The sequence below is a fragment of the Phasianus colchicus genome, chromosome 5 (assembly GCF_987193195.1).
Source record: "Phasianus colchicus chromosome 5, bPhaCol1.hap1.1, whole genome shotgun sequence".
Classification (NCBI taxonomy): Eukaryota; Metazoa; Chordata; class Aves; order Galliformes; family Phasianidae; genus Phasianus; species Phasianus colchicus.
Window position 1 is genome coordinate 54,254,906 of NC_143440.1, and position 16,997 is coordinate 54,271,902.

The 16,997-nt window shown below is 40.4% G+C and overlaps 1 protein-coding gene across 1 annotated transcript in view; it reads left to right on the plus strand.

The window, feature by feature from the left end:
• ESR2 (estrogen receptor 2) overlaps positions 1–16,997 on the plus strand; it is a 73,643-nt gene that overhangs the window by 27,200 nt on the left and 29,446 nt on the right. The window contains exon 4 of the mRNA XM_090141786.1: positions 10,018–10,487. Coding sequence (XP_089997912.1) covers positions 10,054–10,487 — 434 coding nt within the window. The 5' untranslated portion in view covers positions 10,018–10,053. The remainder of the gene's footprint in view (positions 1–10,017; positions 10,488–16,997) is intronic.

Below are 16,997 nucleotides of genomic sequence, written 5' to 3' on the forward strand. Positions count from 1 at the left end.
CTGATAGTATCTGTAATCTTGCACTGATGAGCTGGCATCACATTGCTTTGAAAAGATTCATATTTGAGATCTGATGACTAAGTGTTGGTGAGCACAGCTGCTTTAGAATCTGAGATAAAGGAAAGAAGGAAAACAAATCCAGAATTGCTATGTGAAAACCTTGCTGACATGTAATGCTGTCAGAAATTCATAAAGAACAGAAAACCCCATTCAGTGTCAATCAGGTACGTGCTATATTGAATGCAATATTTATTATTTTCAATGTTGCCAAAGCTCTGCAATTGATAGGTGCTGGATTTATGAACAGTAAACTCTGTAAGTGAAATGGGGTAGTTAAAATATTGAGAGTTTTTATTTTAGTTCCAGTGCACATTTTTTCTTAAAGTCTAATAGTTTATGCAGATTTTCAACAGGTTTGTGCTTTTAAAATTCTTTGAGGGTTCGAGGAAAATTGTAGAAGTTTGCTGTATCTTAGTACTTTGACTTAAAAAGCTGATTGGAATGTGATTGCTGCACTAAAAGCAGAAGGAGTACTTTTGATGAACACAGATAAGTAATGTTTTTTTTTTCTTAGTTCTTGACAACATGCACAAATGAATATGCTAATAGAAGGTTAAAAGCCACTTAGCATCATAATATTTGTAGGGCCTGATCCAAAGCAAATTGGAGTTATTAGAAGTTTCCCCATTGATTTATCTGAACTGTGGATCAGACTCTTCAGATTGCAGGTATCACATTGCTTAATATCTCAGGTTTTGTTTTTACAGCTGTTGTGTCTGTCTTGGTAGTTTTGCCATATTCATGTCAGTGATGTAGGTTTCCATTCTTGTAGAAGGAAACTGAGTTTTGAAAAGCATCTTTTGAAGTAAACAGGCAGTTACAAACCTGTTTCTTTAGTTTGCTTTTGGAAATGCTAAAGGGTATATTTAACAATTATGAAAGGTGGGACAGCACATGTATACCTGTTTACCAAATCCTTTGGAATTACTGCCTGAATGCTAATAAAGGTTTTTGCCTAGCAATGACAGGAATTATCTGGTCATTTAATCTCAGGCATTTTAAAAGTGAAATTTTATTGGAGAAAACAAACTCCAATCTGAAGGGAAAAATGGGATAAAGAGTAGATTATGTAATCCAGAACGAATGGCTAGTGAATGTGTAATGTCTTTTGGGGAAATATTTCTATCCTGTCATATGGAGAATGAAGCACCGTACCTTAGAGGCAGTGAAAGTCTCGATATGTTTGAGTAGCATGAGAAGCCCCTACTGAACATAGTCATTTAGATTCTGATATGCCGAGTTTTAGCAGCTCGTTGTTTCCTCAGCCATATCCTTGAAATTCCTTGTTCATCTTTTCTCCCTCTAAGAAGGGAACAGATCGAAGACTGAAGTCCAGTGCCTTCACAAGCAGCATTTCTGACTTCTAATCTTCAGAACTTCTATTTGCAGTTTCAGAACTTAAGCAAAATTCCTTTACAAGGCTGTGAACATAATTTAAACATAGAGTCACCCCCCTGTCCTTTTCCCTCCTTTCTTTGCTTTCCTTTTGTAACTTTCCTGTGTCTTTTTAAATAAGATGTGTCACTATCACTGTGCACAGTGTCAGTGGAAGACAGCGGTAGTGTCTCTGTTCTCAAACTTGTAACCATGTGTGTAAGTGAACAGCTCAGCTTCCTTGGACTTTTAAAGGAGAAATAACATTAAAAATCTTAGACTAAATCTGATACTTCTTTACAGCTGATCTCTGAAACGGTGTAACTCATGAAAACCAGTTAATTTATTTGAGCTCCAAGTAGTGCTGGAGAAAGTGGAATTAGAAAAATTATTTTTTATCCCAGTGAACATGTTTGGCAACCTGATAAACCTGGAATGTCACAGGAAAAACACTCCATAGTTATAGAGACTGTCTGAAAATACTACAGTTGCAGAATTGCCTTCAGTGAGTGTCAGACAGTGAGTTTCTGTGATAACATTCTGGTAAAGAATGGATTGAAGTGTATTAATTAAAACCCTTTTGAAGCCATGTTTACTATGTGCTCTTTTCAAATACTCTGAGCTCTGGTTCTAGAATATTGACTTGAAGGTGCAAGTAGAAAAAAATGTGCAGTGAAAAGGAGTGGGGAGATCCAGGAGCTCAATAGGATGTATAACCACTCTGTTATCAAGCTTTTCTTCGGTTATCTGCTGCACACTTTTGCTAGCAGCAGGAAATATTCACGTGGAAGTGCTTCCTGGTCCATTCCTCTAGGAACAGGAAATAGGAAGCTCAGAGAGCAGAAATCCTAGGATGATTTTTTTTTAGCTTTATTGAGATGGAATTAAGAGAACATTCAAGTTTTGTCTTGATTAATATATTGGACAGGTTCCCCTCCTGTGTTAACAAACAACAAGATTCTGACTAACTCAGCTGAGTCAGGCTTTTACCCACAGATCAGTAAAAGGCAGTTTCTCCTGTCCAGTTCAATAAGAAAAATCTGAAAGTTTTTTGTCTTTAATAGACTAAGACATGCCCAAAGCCTTTTGTTACCTGTGGATGACATTAAAGATATCTGATTTGGGATTCCATGCTGCATTAGAACAGTGTGTCATAGCTTGCAAAGTCAAGAATAATCAATACCTTGATTTCTGTGTTATTTCATTGAGTTTGTGAAGAAAGGTTACAGCATAATTACTAATTTCTCAGACAGTTTTAGGTCTTTTAAATCAGTAAAATTGGATATTAGGTAACTAAATTGTAAAAAGATTTTTAAAAGAGAAGTTAGAATAAAATTGCAGGGACAAAAGTGTTTTATTTTCCTCCAGTGGGAAGGTGTGTAGCAGACTGAATACAAGTGAACCAGTGTTATACATAAATTCTAACAAGGAAATCAGAAAAACAGCTGAAACTGTATTTCATACGTGCCCATATATAGATTTGTTTTCCATCCAATTATAGGAATAGTAATTTATTCATGTTCTATGTCTACAGAAAAAAAGATTGTTTGGTGCAATAAAGTCAAAGGCAACTGAACGCTTGTTTATAAATGGTGTTTGCATGTTGAGCAGAGCAAACTGCAAAGTGGGCACTTCTGGAGCAGTTGCAGAACTGAAGGAGGTCACAAAGCTTGGAGCTTTTGTGGCTGCCTGAATGGAAAAAGAACATTGTATGTGGCATGCTCTTCTTGGGAGGACAGTGGTGAAACAGTCTCTTCTGTTAAGCCAATTAGATTTACACCTTAAATAATTTCTGTAGTAATGAGTGTGTGGAAAAATCAGAATGAGAAATGCTTTTATTTAGAGGAGAAGAGTGTACAGGAAGGGATGTTCAGCATTGGTGCGAGAGGGGAAAGCTCTGCTGCTTTTTTCCTTCTTCTGGTCACCCAGCTCTGACAAATGGCTCCCTGGCAGCAGGTTAACAAAGAGGGTTTTCTGCAGTCTCAGACAGCTTGCAAAGAAAAGGTTATTTGAGGAGCCTGAGGCATGGCATGCTCAAGGGAACAGCCGGTGCGCCGTGTCCACTTAGCCAGGAGAAATTAAATCCTGCATTTACTGTCTTACATACAGAAACCCCCATCCCATGTTTTCTAACTATAGGAAGTGGGAGCCTCAGGTGGCACAGTGTGCTCTGCCGAACTAAACCAGTTCATGTTGTCTGGGGAGATGAATAAGTCATGTTCCCAAATAACTGATTTTGTTGCCTGTAGATTGCCAGGGGTCTGGGCTTTGGGTGAAGCTATGACCTTACCCTTTTTGTTTGCTGGCCAGGAGGCTCTTAGTCTCATCAGTGGTTTTTATGCCTGGTTTTGGACAGCTGCTGCCAGAGAATCTCTTGTCTATACTTTCCTCAGAAGGTGAGATGGACAGTCTTGCTGCCTGAGAGGAAAGGAAGGGCCAATTCCTGCTGTATTCCTACTGCCTCATTTGCTGTTTTCTTTCTTTCTTTTTGTTGATGTTGTTTTGTCTTTTCCAAATATTGACTTTTCTCCTTTTCCTCTCCTAAATTTCTGTCTGACATGAGTGCGTTGCTGCTGGCATTGTTCTCTATCTGCCTGCTGTATCTCCTTGCAGACTTGCATGGGGGAACTGCTGTGGGAAAAGGGAATAAAACACAGCGGTGTTTTTTGCTTCTGATTTATTTATTTATTTGAGCATCAGGAGGGACTGATGCTGGGAGATGTGGAATTGTTGTAAGAATAAACAAAAAGAACTTGAGTCGTCAGAGCCCCTGCACCAGCAAGATTTTGTAATGACTGGAAAGCCATGATAGCTTTATGGCATTCTCATTAAGGGAGACATGGTGGTTGAAGGAAGTAATCTTCCTGGACACAAGGAACTGGTATGTTCCCTGCTGTTGGCACAGAGCTACGATCTGATCATCAAACCAAGAATTAGCTGCTCAGAATTAACCCTGTAAGAATTAACTAAATTAATTATTTTGTGCTGAGACTATAAGTAATAATGTTTTTATCAGACAAGTGTGATGTTCTTTGTACTAGCTTTTACCATGACACTGCTGTAGATTGAAGTGTGATTTCGAAATCCTTGGACTAATGATTATAATTGCTACTTGTTTAATAGCTTTAATGGATGCTTCTTTTGTAAGGTAGCATGTTAGAATTTTCCCACTGAAATCCAAATATTCTTTTTGATGGAATATGTACTTGAGTGCCCACTCTGAAGTAATGACAAGTAAAGTAGAGGAGCTGAGGTCTCTCAGTATTCATTTATATTCTGGAACAGGACAGTGGCTTTTAATTTCTTGTCTATAGGTCTCTAAGTTTAAGAAATGTACCTAAGAAATACAAGTCATCGAAATCTTAAATCTGTTCTGAGGTCTGATGGCATTGTAAGGGTCTGTAAATTGAAAAGCTAAAAACTGCTGTAGTGAATATTAACCCCGGTTTGAATCAAGATCTGAAAATCTTTTCCCCTTCTATGCATACCTGCTAGTAATCTAATCCCACTGCAGTAAATCTTACAGCTCTCTTCACGTATCATAAAGTGTTAAGTGATGGTCATCTTTGGACAGGACCCACAGTTCTTCACTGGAATGCAGTTTATGAGGTGGCCAGTGTCCTGGGTAATTATCATTTGTCGTGCTTCTCTTTTTCCAGCACAAGTAAAATGAAACTTCCTCAGCTCTGAATGCCTCTAGTAGTGGAGGAACAGTCAGAAAAAAAAATTCAGGTGAGAAGGAATATCTGGAGAGCAATGAATCCAATATCTTGCTTCAAGTGAGGTCAGGTTGCTCAGGGTCATTTTCAGCCTCTCTTCAGTCTTCCTTTTTTTTCTTTTTTTTAATGTTCTCGAAAATGAAGATTTCACAGCCTTCCTGAATATCCTGTTCCTTTACTTAATTGTTTTCATTGTGGAGAATTTTTTTCATATGTCCAACCAGATTTTTTCTTGCTCCGACTTGTGACTAATCTCTTGTCCTCATTTGTGCACTGTTTAATGATCTTGCTTAGTCTTTGTAACTCCAGGTAGTAGAAGACTAATTCAGCCCTCCTTCAGTTTTGTGTTTCTCTCAGGACCAAGCCTTTGGTCCCTGTCTGTGTCATCCACCAGATCCCTGAAATATTTCTGAATGTTTATAAAACCTGAAAGTTGTCAGTGTCCTCAGTAACACAAAGGCTAAAACAGGGCAAAGGGTGCTGAGTTCTCTTAAGTGTTTCAGCGTATTCCTGCCCCTATGGTTTTGATCTTCAGTATTTTCTTCAGAGGTGGTCTTGATCTCTTTGGAAACAGGCTGCTGATTTTGCAGGCGTGGATCTGAAGTCTCTAAAAAGAACTTTATTTTGCTTTTCCTTTCCTCTCTGCCCCATACTTGTTGCTTATAGTGTACCTCAGGTAATAAATAATAAACATGTTTACTCACATGCCTTCTGTTGGCAGTATCTTGCACTGCTGTGTTTAATGAGTAATAAGTTATCCGCAAAACTCGAAGCATAAGACCTATTTTATGCATCAGCAGTGACTTTGCTTTAACGATCCGTTCTTGAGAAGATGCTTTGGTTTGGTTTTGCATTGAGATGCACAAAGTTTAACTTAGCAGAATATTAATAGAACGCTTTCCAAGAAGAGTGAGAGGCTCCACCGTGGGGCAGTGGAATGCATGTTTGCTGAATCACCTGTATTCAAATGGAAGGAAGAACCATTATGCCTTAACTGAAACCTATCAGAGAAAGAGATCATCTTTGTGACAAGAAAAAAAATTGCTCAAAATATGTGTCTTGCCTGGAAAATTCTAAGCACGTTGTTATTTATGCTGATGAAATAGTGCCTGAGAATACCCAAGTTTACTTGCAGACTGTTGTGCTTTTCTAGGTAAAGCTATTGTATTTTTTCCAAGCAGGTTCTAAAGCATGGCAGCCTGCTCTCTCTTCCCTTTATTTACCCCTTTATAATGCTATTCTGTGGAAGGCTTTTAAAAAGGTATTTGGTGTAGGTAATGTGCAGTTACCAGTATTTGCATGTAGATACCCATTTGAGATTGTTCCAGTAGGTCAGATGGCTTAATTATTTACCCGTGTGTCTGTTTGACTGTGACATCCAAACCAGCATTCTTGTGCTTGATCTGGTGTTCGTTGCATGGTGACTGTCAAGATACACTGAGTTCAATATGTAGAGCTATTTCAAGAGCAGAAGCCTCACTTTTTCGTGGATAACATTGACAACATCACCTTTGCTCCCGCATACTTGTGGAAAGTGGTGGTATCCTTTGCATACTGTAGCCCATGCAACTTTGTCTTATGTCAGATGTGGATGTTGCTCTTTATGTACTATATCTGTAAATGGTAAGTGCTACTGGAGGAATCAGACTGGTTATTTTCTTTGTGGCATTTCAGTTGTTTCATATCTAAGCTAAACTGACTTGATTGAAACACTTGCTGTCAAGAAGGCTGTACTCTATAAATAATGAATACCTGTTTTGTTTCTGGGCCTGGTACAGATCTAGTGCACTGCTGACAGATTAGATCTAAATAATGTACTTAGAGTTGAATTTTGATTTTTTTAAAACCTTTCTTCAGAGAAGGAAGAGAAGTTGGGACAGGACTTTGGTTCATAGAGTAGTTAATTTTATTTTAATGAATAGTGTTTAAGATAAGAAAGCATCATACTGAAATGGGACAGACTTATTATCCTGCTGTGACTTCTTATTGTGATCCTCAGCTTAAATGTGGTGGTGATTCCTTCTGATGTACTGATATTAGTGGAGTTTGTTTTCTGTACGCTTGAATCTTAAGCTCTGGTTACCTGAATCTGCAGTTCTTCCTCAAGAAGTACAGCTCTGCAGTCCAGCAGTTATTTTTCTGTGTGCAGTTTCTGTGCAGTTCTGAATGTTTTCTGCAGCTTTGCTTTATTTGTGAGGCTCTGGGCTTCCTGTTCCGGATCTTCTGAGTATAAGGATATATGAACAATATGATCTCATGGACATCCATGGATAAACAATTTTTGCTACTCAAGTTAATTATCTTAAGCCATTACTGTTGTTTATTTGTTGTATTGAAGTCTGATGAAGACTATTTTCTTTAGCCTTCTGGAACCCAAGTCCTTTCTCCAGTAAAGTTTAAAAAGAAAGTCATGAGCTGTCTGTTTTGGAGGAAGGCTGAATGAACTCCTCATGCTTGCATTGACTCTTCCCTCTGAAACTTGACTTGTGCTGCTTCTAAGTCCTCTGCATATTTCTAAATACTGCCTGTTGATCTTTGGAGAGATAAAACCTACTGCCAAGTAGGCAGCTATCCTCCCTATCACTCCAGTGGATTGCCTCTCTCTCGAAAACCATAATTTGAATCTCAGCTGATTTGGATTCCTGAAATTATTTAGTTCCAACTCTATGTGCCCTCTGCTTATACGCACATGCATTTTCTAAATTCCTGAGGGAAACTGTACAGCCAGTTGCCTGCTGCCAAAGCTATTGCAGTATCTTAGCAGAACGCCTTTAGGTGATCACAACAGAGATGTTGTTGTAATGCCTCTCACGTCCTTCTCTCGGAAGGATTTGGAGTTACACTGCACCATGCACCCTTTGAAGGCGAGCAGTGCAGTCATCTCTAGCTGGACAAGGCTGACAACATTCAGGTGCTCCTCCATGCACTAAGATCACAAGTGGTACTCTGCTTTACCTACACAGAAGCTTTAAATACATTTTGAATTCTATGCACTCGCTGGGCAAATTCATAGTATTCACTATGAAAATAACCACTGCTGAAAATAATCTTATTTTTCAGTTCCATCATTTTCTGCTTGAAAATTATTTGGGCTGTCCATAAAATGCAAGCAAAAGAACACGTGGGATTTTCAGTGCTTTTTGAGCTCTTAGGGGAAACTGAAGCGTCTGGCAAGGGCACATAAGGCGAGTAGATTGTATGAAAAATGAGGTCACATTCTGCTGCTTTGGCTGCATCGGAGTTCCAGCGCAACAACGGCTGGATGTAAACCACTGCTGAGATAATTCATTGTCCTGTTTCTCACAAAGGAATAAACAGCAGCTGGGTCTGAAGTGCCTAAGATGATTTGAATGAGTTCCTCATTACTTCTCCGTATATCTTCACTTTCATCAATGGAGTGTGAAGTGAGAAGAGCCCTAAACTGTCATTTTTATTCAGAAAGGCTTTCTCATGTTTTTTGGTGATGCTTCTACCATCAGTCCTGTCTGTAGGTGAGGAAATATGTCAGTACACCACGATGGCATACTAGAAATGCCATCTAACTGAGAATTTCTGGGGCAGGGAGGTAGCTGGTACTTCAGGAAACATATGTTTGAATCTTTATCCTTTTATTTTATGGTCGTGTGAGGTGAGAAAAGGTAAGAATATTTAGCAGCCATACTTTGGTCACTTCTGGAATAGCGAAAGTGTGGGTGACTTCTTATTTACTCCAAGATTTTTCATGTTAATCTCTTATTGCCATCTGTAAAAGTATACTGGAGTATCACTTCTGGGAACTGGAACTTGAATGAATTGCACATGAAGCCCACAACAAAGAATGAAATTTGAATATTCTTAAATGCTGCTGTAAAACTAATGGATCCAGGATGGGGTTTATATCTTAGAAGGTGTTTTGGTGGCTTCTTTCTTTTTTCCATTTTTTTCCTTCTTTTTTTTTTTTTCATTGACCTTAAATAATTTGTGTATATGGCACACACATAGTGTTTCTGCAGGCGTGTTAGGGTCCCTTGATTGCTGGTTCAGATGGAAGGAAGAATGGAGAGTAGCAGTAAAGGCAGTGCAGGATGCCAGAAAACCATAAAACGTCCTGGCCTGATGGATTTGCTCGAATTCCTCTTTGTCAGCTCAGAAATTCCTGCACTTTGTGACATCTGCATTTCGTGACATCTGCTTTTATAATGGCTCTGTTCAGAGGTGCTGTATCGAAGTACCTTTCAGTGACAGAAGTGCTTACTGATGTCTATCCCATCTTTCTCCCTCTCTAGAGAGGGATGTGCAGCGGAGTTACAATTTTGAAAGGTAAAGTCTCTGTCTGTCTGTGTTTCAAACACCTATTACACACTCGTGTTGCTACAAGAAAGCTGATACTTCAGTAGTGCACTTGCAGTGGGAGAAGGAGGAGGAGGAGGTGAATTTCTTTGAAGATAATTGGTTTCTCAGGACACTCATTCCACAATTCCACAATTACTCACCACGGGGTAATTCTGCCTCTGACACGGAGCAGCTTTACCTGATTGCAGTGAATTGCTTTGCTTAGGATCCCAGCTGTCACATGCATTTTTGTTTCAGGCTTCAATTTATACATTTTTGTGTTATTACTTCTAAATGATGTTTGAACTCAACAAGTGTTGTCACCTTTATTTTAAGGAAGTTCTAGAAAATTTTCTGCTTCATAAAGGTAGCAAACTTGAACATTCTCTGTTTGAGTACATTTGGTATGTAATCTGTTTTTGCAGAATGTTTTCAGTGCTCTCTGTTTTATGAATTCCTCTATTTCTTTTACAGAAAAGACTTAAGATAGAGCTTTCTTAGTTTTTAATTCATGGTTGTTGTTTGTTGTTTTTTTTCTACCTTAACATTTTAGGATGAATGTTTAAACAACCTTCGGTCTTGAATCAAAATGTCCCTCTGTGCGTCTTCTCACAAGGACTTTTCTCAGTTGCTGCCACTTCAGGATATTGGATGCAGTAAGACAGAAATTAAAAACTCACCTGCTGGTATTGGCTCTCCAGTTCCCTACAGCTGTAATCAGTCTGCATTGACAACAGAACACAGTCCAGTCTACATCCCTTCATCTTACGTGGAAAACAGGCATGAATATTCTGCAATGGCATTCTGCAGTCCTGCTATGATGAATTACAACATAGCCAGCAATTTTGGTGATTCAGAGAGTGCATCTGTGAGGCAAACATCGAGCCCAAGCATGTTATGGTCTGCTCCTGGCCACCTCTCCCCTCTGACACTGCACTGTCAGTCATCACTTCTGTATGCAGAGCAGCCTAAGAGCCCATGGTGCGAAGTGAGACCGCTGGAACCAGTGCTGCCCGTCACCAGGTGAGTGCCACTCACTTCTTCAGAACTTGCCTAACAGTTAATTACAGCTTCTTTAGTTCCTTTATGTCTTTTTGTTATTACTTTTAAAAACATTTTATTTCTGTGTATCCGAAAAACAAAGAAAAAACCCCCACCAAGCACCAATTTGCTCCTGTTACTTTGCCATTGCTTTTTTAATATGACTTAGGAAATAGAATTTATTTTAAAGTGACTCCTTAGAGAACCATACAGTCACGAAACACTGAGTGCCTTCAATGTGGGAATAACTGCGTCTAAACCAGAGTTCAAGGCTGCTGGATACTATTTTAATAAAAATGAATTCTGCTCTGGCAGATTAAGTCCTTTCAGGTGAAAGGAGTAAAGGCTCTTTTTTTTTTTTCCTACAGTGTTATTTGAATTCCTGTGGGTTTTTTTTTTCTGCATCAAATAGTTATAAAGACTTTTAGAAATGTAAAAGGGAAGTTTATCTTTTTAAATTGTTTTGAGAATTAACAGCCACACAGCAACATGCCTCGTGTTTGGAAGAAGTCTGACTCTTCTTGTTGCTGTTCTGAACTGACTCTTCATTAAAGCAATGTGAGCAGCAGATTCACAGGCTGAATTTCTCTGAACTGAATTTGCAAAAACGTTGTTCCATGCTGCAGAGACCCCAGTGTTACATGCTATGTAAAGTGCATGCATCATCAGCTGACAAAATAATTCCATTCATGTTCACAGCAGCTTTTTCTGCATAAAAGCAGAGGGTGTTGCAGGGGCAATTCCTGTTTTACTCACTGTGTGTTTGTTCATAGGGCTCCTTATTTAACTTCAGTCATTGACGATATGGAAAATAGCATGTCCTGGCAACAGCTGTACTTCAATTTTCAGTAATTTTGTTACTACCCACATTCCTTCTGCAATGGATGGGCTTTGTATTGTTTGCCCATACTGAGGTATAAAATGTAAGCCTAATTCAGACTTGTGGACTGCAGAAATCTTCAGCATGGCCACTTGAATAGTCTGCCTTTGGAGTCAGAAGAGTAAGAGGCAGTTCTGGAGTGCATATCTGCTTCAGGTCTTAGGTGTGTGAGTTGGGACAGACTATTTTAAATTGCACCAGCATACAAAGGGATTCCTTCTGCAGGTGAGTGGGGTTATCATCCAAAGTCTTCCTACTTCGGTTAATGTTTCAAAACAAATAGGTCTGGGAAAGTGGGAAAATAGGTCCAGGTTAGGGTTCTGGGCTGTCCAGATAGTGGACTAAGCCAAGTGGGAGAACCCAATGACAAGAGCAGCCCTTCTGGTGCTCTGCAGTGTGGCTTCCTATTTAAAAGTAAACCTGTACCTCTGGTGTTCAGGCCTTCTGCTGTTTGTTTGGGTTCCTATGGACTGTTGTGCCTGTAGCTTATGATAACTGTATTTAAAGCAGAGAAATCAATGTAATTGGATATCTAAATTTGTGGATGATCTTTATCTGTCAGGAGCAAGCAATCACTGTATTATTTGCTATCTGGACCTTTCTAGTGGTTCATTTGCCCTAATATGATGCATCGTAACCCTTCCTTTGTCTTTAGAAGTTGTAAAAAATGATGTGTAATTCAACATGCAAACACATAAAGGAAGAATTGCAATTCCCTGTTGTGACTACGTGGCCTGAGATAAAAATGTACTTTTTCTCATCTTTTGGTGAGATCTTCAATGTCATGAACATCTTATTTATTGCCATGGGAACAATGACTGTGACACTACATCTTTGTAGATTATACCTTGAAGAAAGAATTCTTGGGATTGAAACTTACAGGAATAGCTCTGGGGGAAGGGAGAGACTAACGTTGCAAGGTGTAAATGATTTTAAACAACATTGTAGTTGAAGAAAAGGGAGTTGTTTGAATGATGAGTAAGAAAACATCAGTATAAACAGGAGGGGGAACGACTATTTGCAAGGGTGGGTAGTAATAGGACAAGGGGGAATGGTTTTAAACTGAGACAGGGGAGGTTTAGGTGAGATATTAAGAGGGAGTTTTTCACACACAGGGTGGTGAGGCACTGGAACAGGTTGCCCAAGGAGGCTGTGGATGCCCCATACCTGGAGGCATTCAAGGCCAGGCTGGATGTGGCTCTGGGCAGCCTGGTCTGCTGGTTGGTGACCTGCACATAGCAGGGGGTTGGAACTAGATGATCATTGTAGTCCTTTTCAACCCAGGACATTCTATGATCAGTGCATAATTAGGGCTATTATACAGTTCATTTTTATCTTTAGGAATAAAGCAAGAGTCTCACTATGAGAGGGCTTTATTTTTCCCTGGGTGTAAACTTCAGTTAATATTTGCTGTACTAATGAGTGCTGCTTTGCTGTGGCTGATCTTGTGTAATTTGGAACTTCTTGTAGATCAGCTTAAAATAAGAAACCTGATTTCTACACATTCCCTATCCTTGCAAATAAGTTCTTTATATGAAAAATTTATTTAACACTACACTGCGTAACATTTTGATTTAGCAGTGTTAATCTGCAGCAGTAGCTCAACAAAAATGAGCAGTATTCTAAGGAAAAATAAACATGAACTCTTTTTAGAGCCTTTGTAGAGCTGATATATATATATATAATAATTATTATTATTTTTTTGCATAAAATGGTAATAATTTGGTGATGCAAACCCCAGACCTTGCTATGTGTATCTGTATTATATGTCCTGCAGGTAGTGAAAATAACAGTCTCACAGATTTTGTTGGTCCAGGATCAGTGTTTCCAAACACTCCATTTATATTAAAATGACATGAAGAGAAAAGGAATGTGATAATGTAATTATATAATATTTCAGAGTAATCTGGCATGGCATCTGAAATTGATTTCTGCCTTCATCTCCTAAATTGTTTTTAATTAAAGAAACAAAAGATTTATTTTTAAAATGGATAGCTATCTCTTTTTTACAAGTACTAGAAAACATTAAGAAGGTTGCCAGAGATGTTTCTGGAACTTAATTTCTCCCTTTAACTTCTTCTGTTCCATTATTTTCCTTCTGCTTCTGATCATACATGAATGGTTTGTGCAGGCCAGCAATGCTTGCTTGAATTATATACAAATAAGTCAGTTTCTTGCCCACTGTGCCCCAATACTGTATTCATACATTGTCCAAACTCTGCTCTGAAGCCATAATTATTTCTATTATCCTCCTATGCTGGTGTTTGTTTGTTTAATTATTTTAAATTATGCCCATTCTGTAGGGCACTTGGAAATATCTTGAGGTCCCTTTGAGGTGATGGGCTGGCATTTCAATTTTATGATGCAGTTACAAGTTTAGACCAAAATTGTCCCTTAATCTTCGGATACTTGTGGCATCATTTTCAATATATTAATCAGCATTTGGGACCTGTGCTTTGGAGATAACCATGAATATTTCTATGTGGTATCAGCACTTCCAGAAATCGTGGGGGAGATTGTCCCTAGAAGCTGAGGAAGGTAAAAGTTGAAAATGACTCTTCAGCTGAGTTTTGCACAGCATTTTGCTCATGGTCAGGAGAGGAAGGAAGAGATTCAAATCAACTGGAGTAAAAGGCAGCAATTATAACACTCTTCTTAGACTTACGGTGCACTAACCAGGGTAAGAGCTTGAGCACAGGAAGGGATGAACCCTCAGATACAGCCTTTGTCATTGTACAGCTTATGTTTGTATAAGATTGAATCATCTCCTGGGAATGAATGAGCCGGTGGCCTGTGGGAGGGAATCTTACTAAGAAGTGATAAAATCTGGACTGTTAATTTTTGGCTTCATCTTTTTTTGCTTTTTTGTTTTCTCAGTTTTATTTTTGTTCTCTCTTTAAGCACAATAGTTTAAGTTAAAAAAAAAAAAAAAAAAACCACCAAACAAACAACAACAACAACAAAAAACAAAGAACAAAATAATCATGGTGCATAATGACTGCCACGAGCAAATCTTGCTAACTGCCAGGTCAGATCTGTGCCACATTTATTCATTTTTAATAAAGAGTTGGATCCCAGCTCCGAGGTTTTCCGAGTGTGACATCGGCATCAAACACTTCCAGCTTGTCTAGAACAAATTAAGAGACATGATAGATATTGAATAGCCTGAATAGTCTTGCTGATTCCTTCTCCTTCAGGGTAATCATCTTGTCACTATTGATCATAGAACCATAGAATGGCTTGGGTTGGAAGGGACCTCAAAAATCAGCTCCACCCCCTTGCCATGGGCCAGGCTTCCAACCACTATATCACACACCAGCTCAGGTTGCCCAGGGCCCCATCCAGCCTGGCCTGAACATCTCCAGGGGTGGGGCAAATCATTAGAAAATCATTGAGTTGTGACCTTCAAAAAAAAAATTCTTAATTCTCTTTATGGAAAAAATACTATATCTCTCTCTGTGTCCCTGAAGACTTTCAAGTAGAGATTGAATAAGGCCTTGGGCAACTTGTTGGAGCTGTCGTGTCCCCGTTCACTGGACTCGATGGCCTTCAGAGTTCCCTGCAACTCAAATGATCCTGTCATTCTATATGGAAACTACGATCCAAAAATAGAGAGGACCACCTGGAGATGTAAAGCAATAAATCTCCATCCAAGCAGCTCCTCAGTTGCAGCTAGGATACACCCCCCCTTTTTCCTGCATGGTTTGGTGCAGGAGCCCTGTGGGCACACAGCCACCTAACAGTTTTTCTGGAGGACCTGGCAGCTCACTTTTCTGTTGAGTGTGCTTGAGTACATCAGTCCTGTGTACAATGGGAAGTGACCTCTAACCATGCACGAGGCTGTTTGTCTGGGTAAGCTGCCTGATTGCTACGTCCTTGGGGAAATGAGCATATATGTCATAAGTTAAAATTCTCTATTTTTTAGCTCTGTTGTCCATAAAGACACCAGTAACAAAATCATTGCTTTCGAACCTCCCGCTGTGCTGCCACAGCTATTGCTGATGAGCAGATTTGATGCCCGATGAGCCTGTGGGAGGGATGCATTCCAGATTGTTGCTCTTCCTGCAAGCTGTTCACTGCAGTAGGCAGAAGTCATGTAGTTTGCATGTGTGCAGAGTGGCTGCAGCTAAACTTTGAAGCAGATAAAGAAACATTGTGATGACGGCTATAGACTCTTTAGGAGAGGTAGGAAGGGTGGGGGAGTTGCTCTCTATGTCAGAGATTGGATAAACTGTGAGGAGCTCCCCATGAGAAACAGTCAAGAACAGGTTGAGAGCCTGTGGGTTAGGATTAGAGATGGGACTAATAAAGGTCAGCTGGTATTAGGGGTATACTACAGGCCACCTGACCAAGGGGAGGCTGCTGATGAGGCTTTCTTGCTCCAGATGCGTGAGGCGTCTGCCTCACGGGCTCTTGTCCTGGTGGGGGACTTCAACCATCCGGACATTTGTTGGAAAAACCACACGGCGAGCTACAAGAGCTCCAGAAGGCTCTTGGAATCCATTGATGATAGCTTTCTGGTTCAGGTATTGGACAGACCGACCAGAGGTCAAGCGTTGCTGGACCTGCTGCTCACCAACGCTGAGGAGATCATCAAAGGCGTCAAGGTTGGAGGATGCCTAGGCTCCAGCGATCATGCCCTGGTTGAGTTTGTGATCTCAAGCGATGTGGGCCTGGTAAAGAGCAGGACCAGGACGCTGAACTTTAGAAGAGCAGACTTCAAGCTACTCAATGGAATGCTGGCCAAGATCCCCTGGCGCGCTGCCCTCAAAGATAAGGACGTTGAGGAGAGCTGGCTGCTCTTCAAGGATGCCCTCCTGGCAGCACAAGAGGTCTCCATTCCCCTGATTAAGAAAGTGGGCAGGAGAGGTAGAAAACCGGCATGGCTCAGCAAGGACCTGCTAAGAGAACTGAGGGTGAAGAAAGGGGTGTACAAGCTCTGGAAACAAGGCTGTGTCACCTGGGAAGAATACAGGGATGCCGTCCGGACTTGCAGACGTGGGATCAGGAAAGCCAAGGCGCAGGCAGAACTGAACTTGGCCAGGGATGTGAAAAACAATAAGAAAACCTTCTACAGGTACATTGGCCAGAAGAGACAGGCCAAAACGGGCGTACCTACTTTGGTAAATTTAAAAGGAGAAATGGCTTCAACAGATGAAGAGAAAGCTGAGGTGCTGAATGAGTTCTTCACCTCGGTCTTCACTGGTGGCCAGGATTCTAGTCTTTTTCACGTCCCTAAGTCTTGCACCCCCATACCTCTATGTGGGGACCAAGGAGGTAAATCCCTCCCCACTGTAAGGGTTGAGCAAGTCCGAGAGTGCCTCCTTAGACTGAATGAGTATAAGTCTATGGGGCCAGATGGCGTGCATCCCAGGGTCCTGAAGGAGCTGGCTGAGGTGGTTGCTGAGCCGCTCTCCATCATATTTGAGAAGTCGTGGCTGTCAGGTGAGGTCCCGGACGATTGGAGGAAGGGTCACGTCACTCCCATTTACAAGAAGGGGAGCAGGGAGGACCCGGGTAACTACAGGCCGGTGAGTCTCACCTCCGTGCCTGGGAAGATTATGGAACAGATCCTCCTGGACAATATGCTTGATCACATAAAGAACGAGCAC